Genomic DNA, 6,249 nt, shown 5'->3' with positions numbered 1-6,249 from the left:
TGTACATTTTCATTGAAATTAATAATAACGGGTTTTTAAAAAAATATATTTCTTTGCTTCCATGCATCTTCAAGGTTATAGGATCTTAATCAAGATTCTTTTAGTCTTCATTTAAAGATTCTCCTAACTCCAAATCCAACTTGTCAGGCTTATTAGTCAAATGTGTTTTATTTCTACTGAGTAACCAGATATGCATACAAAGACAGTGTTACTAGAGAAAACTATCTAGCAACACCTAGTCCTCATATGTTAGAAAAAACAAACAAAAAAAACCCTCAAAGATTATCATCTCTGCATTTGAAAAATAGCAAAAATATATATATTTATACATTCTGTTATACTTGGACATTATAAAGCCCAAATTTCTAAACTCACTAGATCAGCTAGTACTGATTGCATTGTTACTGAATTACAGAACTAGTTATTGAATGATAATAAGAAGAAAAGAATAACATGCTAATAGAAATATAAACTAAGCAATATGACCTTTGTATGTTTTCACTAAGCTACATCCGTTTCAGGTAAAAGTTGAGAACCTCCCACCACCAACAAGTGTTTGCTCAGGACAAAGTCTTGCTGTCTAACAGAAAACTTCATACAGTTGGACTTTCCATACTGACAGGAATCTCTTTCGTCAGTGGCAAAGAAGAGGAAGATAGCATGAGCACTGCAGGAAAAGTATGTATAGCATTATTTGGTGCTTTTCTCTTTACCCCTGTCTCATTGTTTAGATAGTCTCTGGGGTCTTAGGGTGAAAGAATATCTTAATCTCAGTATTATACCTCTTCCTTTCCCTTTTCTCACACCCACTCCACTTGCTTGCTTTCACCAGTTCGGTTTGGTTTTGTTTTCATTCTTCAAATAAATAATTACCGAGCCCCTGTAGTATTTTTCAAAGACAAAGATGAAAAATTAACTGCCTCCTTCAAGGACTTCACAGAAAAACAAAAGTATATTGAAAAAATAGAAAAATAGTATGTGAGAGAAGTGGCCACCCAGAGCACAACTGATCTCTTTTCACATAGACTAACAGAAGCAGAAGGAGAGTCAAGAATAGGAAGATAACATGCAATGAGTTGCTAACTGCCTCGGTGAACAACTGCCCCTCTTGTCATGAGACCAAACAACTAGATGAGGTTAGGTTATCACGGCTAAATATTTTGGTTAAAGATTTCATAAAAGAATCCTGATTTTAAAAAGGGGAAGGATACAGAACATTGGACTCCAGTCTTTCTGGAGCCGTACAGATTAGGTGAATCCCTAAAACTATTGGCTTGAGGGAATCTTTAAACTTTAAACAAAAATGTCTTCTGACACCTTCTTAAAATATAACTGTATTTTCGCTTAATTAGTTAAAAAAAAAGGTCTGCCTTGAGCACTGTATTTTTTTAATAACTATCTATATGGAATCATTGACAACAGGAATTCAAAATTAGATCAGACAGGCACTTGTGGTAGTGAGTTATATTCATTGAAATAAGAACAATTTTAAAAAGGAAGGTAAGGAAGGCTACATACTAAAATAATGCATTCAAGGTCAGTAAATTGTACATGTAGAATTTGTTGAATTGGCGTCTGTTTTGTTGTATATCTTCTCAGCAACAGCAAGAATCATTATAGATGATATAGTCATTTGCGTGGGTAGTTATAGAGAACATAAGTCTAAAGAAGAATCTTAACTCAGCTTGCCTTGCCAGAGAGTATTGATGCCCATGGGGAAAACATAAAGGAGACAAAAGAATTCACCAGCTGAAGAGCAGGATATGCAAGTAGATGAAACAGTATGAGAAGAAATTTAGAAGAATATCTTATAAAATGATCTCCAGCATAATTTTGTGGATGAAGAATAAAGTCTGATGCAGTCAGTGGTATGAAATAAGTCGGAGAGACTAATAAGATCATGGAGAGCTTTGTCACGTCAGTGGAGTCTCTTGGGCAGTTGATAGTAATAATATTTTTAAGTTGGGGATAATCTTTTCAGGGATATTTCTGCCAGCACTGATAAAGGAGGTGTATCAGAAGGTAAGGAGATAGAGTCAGCAAGAAAGTAAGTTTTTAATAGTCTAAGAGAAAAGTAATGATTACAAGAATGGAAAAGAAGGTACAGATTCCAGAAAAATCTAGATCAGAAGAGATAAAGGAGAGAAAAGAATGGAGAACTAAATCTCAGATTTTCATCTTAAATAAGTAGATAGCTTTCAAGGTGACAAACTGAAGTACAAAATACAGAAAATGGAACGATTTTGTGATATTTTTTTTTGCTGGGGGATGGAAAGATAGCAGGGATGGGAGAAAGAAAGAATGTTAAGTGTGTGTTCAGTTTTTTATATGTTGAGATATCTGTAGGATATCAGATAGATACATAAGAGTCTATTTGTGTAAAATATTCTTTTGAAAATCATCTACCCAAAGTTGGTAGCTGAATTTACAAAAGTGAGACCACACAGGAAGAGATTTTAGAGTGAGAACAGTGATGGATTGAAATCAGAATGCCTAAGAACAATGTTGCCATCAACAATGTCTCCAACATCTCTCAATCATCACCATCATTTTTCAGGCACTAAATGATCTCCATTCCTTGTTCCATACCTTAGTTCTCATCCTAAAACTGCTCCAAATATCTCCCATGCCACTAATCTATTCTTACCTTGAAACATCTGCCATTAAACAACTTCATTTATTCTACGTCAGAAGTATGACATATATGCTCTTGGTTGTCGGTATTTGCAAAACTAATTTTAATATAAATGTTGATAGTACAGGAAAAGTTAGTTTGAGGCTGAAGATGTTACATACAGCCTGTATTTATCCAATTGTTTTTCTACTAGAATACAAAAGAACTAGCTTAAACCTGTTAATAATCATTAAAAATTGTTGCTGTTGCTTTGTGTCATGGAGTCAGAGCTAAACCATACCTGACACTCCAGTGGATTTTCAGAGGCAGTAAATCGTTCTCTCACAGAGTAGCTGGTGGATTCAAATGCATGTCTGTGGGATTGCAGGGCAAATTCTTACTACTAGACCACCATAATATCCTTATCATTAGGATTGTTGTGTTGCTGTGTGTCTGATGCATCAAATCCAACCCATAGCTAACCCTCCACCAAGTTTTCAGAGGCACTTTCATCAGTCAAGAGGAGCAGCTGGTGGATTTAACCATTTGCCTTTGGGATTGCGGCACAACTTCTTTTTTTATTATTATTATTATTTTTTGTGCATGTACCGTCAAATCAGATCTGACTGGTACAGGAGGAAATTGTCCCTCCTTCTCCAGCAGAGCATCTGGTGGATTCGAACCGTGTACCTGTGGGATTGCAGTACAGCTTCTTGCCACAGCACAACTTCTTATCACTAGGCCACCAGAGCAAATGCTCACGCCTAAGCAATTTCCCCTTCTGTCCTCATGTTTTATTTTCCAGGTTATCAAGTGCAAAGCAGCCATACTCTGGAAGGCTGGAACACCATTTTCTATTGAAGAGGTAGATGTGGCCCCACCAAAAGCAAAGGAAGTTCGCATAAAGGTAAAAAAGCAAACAAATGGGGGGGAACCATCCTTTTTACACATACACAAAACCAGGATTGTTTACTATAAGTCGTACATGCTTTTCATAATATTCAATTTACGAAGAAACTACATATTCTTTAATTTATTTTCCATTAACTCTTTCCGTCTGTCTTTAAACCTAATCAGAGACAACCTGTTACTGTTGTTGTTGTTGTTGTATACCTTCAAATCAGAACCAATTCAAAATTGACCAAATAGTAGAGTTGCTAGGTCAAGTGGCATTTCTATTTGCACCAAACAGACTTCCATAGTGGTTGCACCATTTTACCCTCCCATCAACAGTAAATAAGGGTTCCAGTTTCTCCACAACCTCACCAGCATTTGATGTTTGCTGCTGTGTTAAATTTTGTTATTCTTACTGGCGTGAGATGATATATCATATTTGTTTTGATTTGCACCTCTCTTAGAGCTAGGGATTTTGAACATTTCTTCATGTGCTTGTTTGCCATCTGAATGTCTTCTTCGGTGAAGTGTCTGTTCATATCTTGTGCCCATTTTTCAACTGGATTATTCACCTTTATCTTATGAATAGAGAAGCTCTGGTATGTTCACACAATGGAATACTATGCAGCACTGAAAACAAGGAACTCATGAAATATTATGCAAAATGGATGACTCTGGAGGACATTATGCTAAGTGAACTATCTCTGGCACAAAAGGACAAATATGGCATAGGGCAACTGTTGTAAAATGGGACAGACATTGGGGTTGAGGGAAGACCGAGAAGGAGAGGAGGAATGATGTATACTGCATTGAAACAGATGAAGGAGAGGACGTTTTAAAACTAATATATGATTGGGTATTATAAACATGACAGGAGTTCAAAATGAAGGCTGCACAGTGGAGTGGACTTGGGGGGAGGGATTGCATAATAATGAAAGAGTTTTTCTCTTTCTTTTCAAAGAGAAGAGTGAATTTGGGGGAAGGGGATAGGAAGGGAGAAAACGGCAACAATGAATGACTGGAAACCCTAAGTCTCTATAAACTTTAATTAAAATTAATTTTAAAAAAAGATGGAATACATAAAGTTACTGTACCAAAAAGAATTGGCTAAGAAAGAAGAATTTTGTGAAACAGCATATGATCAAGAGGCAGTGGTGATGAAAGAGGAAGTTTAAGCTGGTCTAAAATAGTTGGTGAAGAACAAGTTTTTAGCAATAGATGGAATACTGACTGACACATTTTAACAGGCAGATGCTGCTCTGGATCCGTTCACCAGGTTGTGCCAAGAAATCTGGAAGAGATCCATAGTTATTCCCATTACAAAAACAGCTGACCCAACAGAGTGTGGAAATTATTGAACAGTACCACTAATATCACAAGCAAGCGAAATCCTGCTGAAAATTATCCAGAAATGACTGGAACAGTACATTGACAGAGACTACCAGAAGAGGTCATCACATGAGAAACATTATGGCAAATACCAGATGGATCTTAGCTGAAAGCAGCGAGTGCCAGAAGAATGTCTATCTGTGTCTCATTGACTATGCAAAGACATTTGACCGTGTGGAACACAATAAATCGTGGCTAACCTAGAGAAGAATGGGAATCCCAGAACATTTGATTGTCCTCATGCAAAACCTATACTTGGGCCAGGAACAACTGTTTAGAGCAAAGCAAGGAAACACTGCATGGTTCAAGATCAGGAAAGGAATGCATCTGGGATGCATCCTATCTCCACACATTTTTGTTGTTGTTGCTGTGTACTGTTGAATCGGATCTCACTAGAACAGGAAGTTATTGCCTCTCCTTCTCCAGCGGAGCATCGGGTGGATTTGAACTGCATGCCTTCGGGATTGCAGCACAGCTTCTTGTTACTAGGCCACAAGAGCTCCAGCTTCCATACCTTTTCAATCTATATGTAGAACAGATCTTTTGGGAGGCTGGACCATCTAATGGATTTTGTGAATACCTATTCATGGTAACCCCATGTGATAGAGTATAACTATTTCTTCAGAGTTGTCTTGGCTATATTCTTTAAGAAGTAGATCACCATATCTTTCTCCCACAGAGTCAATAACTGGCTTGGAAAAACCAGTATTTCAATTAACATTTGAGAGCTGAATCACTGTACTACCAGAGTTCCTTGAAAGGGACCAGAGATGTCTGTTCTTTCAATTTAATTTTTCTGAGGAAATTTAAAGTTCTTTGCAGTTTAGTAACTTCCCCCTTCATATGGCTAGTTTAAGAAAAAGAACTGAGATTTTAGTGGGTTTCCCCAAAGTTGGCTTCATATTTGGAATTATCTTTGAACTGTAAAAAATGCTAATAACTGGATCCTACTGCAAGAGTTTCTGTGTGGAACACACACACACACACACACACACACACAAGTGGCTAACTCTGAGAAGAACAGGAATCCCAGAACACTTGATTGTGCTTATGCGAAACCTATACTCAGACCAAGAAGCAGTCGTTAGAACAGAGCAAGGAAGCACTACATGGTTCAAAATCAGGAAAGGTGTACACCAGGGATGCATCCTATCTACATACTTTTTCAATATGTAAGTGGAAGAGATCATCAGGGAGGCTGGGCTCTGTGAGGAAGAACGTGACATCAGGTTTAGAGGAAGACTTATCAACAACCTGCATTATGCAGATGACACAACCTTGCTTGCCAAAACTGAAGAGGACCTAAAGAATTTGCTGCAGAAGGTCAAGGGCTACAGCCTTCAATATGGATT

At 37.4% G+C, this 6,249-nt stretch overlaps 1 protein-coding gene across 1 annotated transcript in view; it reads left to right on the top strand.

Moving 5' to 3' along the window:
• The first annotated feature begins 660 nt into the window (after positions 1–660).
• Positions 661–6,249, top strand: part of ADH6 (alcohol dehydrogenase 6 (class V)) — a 25,887-nt gene continuing 20,298 nt past the window's right edge. Inside the window, exons 1-2 of the mRNA XM_006893104.1 lie at positions 661–678; positions 3,420–3,521. Coding sequence (XP_006893166.1) covers positions 661–678; positions 3,420–3,521 — 120 coding nt within the window. The remainder of the gene's footprint in view (positions 679–3,419; positions 3,522–6,249) is intronic.

This window comes from Elephantulus edwardii, unplaced genomic scaffold (genome assembly GCF_000299155.1).
Source record: "Elephantulus edwardii isolate Elephantulus edwardi_28Jun2011 unplaced genomic scaffold, EleEdw1.0 scaffold00122, whole genome shotgun sequence".
In the NCBI taxonomy this organism is placed as follows: Eukaryota; Metazoa; Chordata; class Mammalia; order Macroscelidea; family Macroscelididae; genus Elephantulus; species Elephantulus edwardii.
This window is presented reverse-complemented; position numbering and strand designations above follow the sequence as displayed.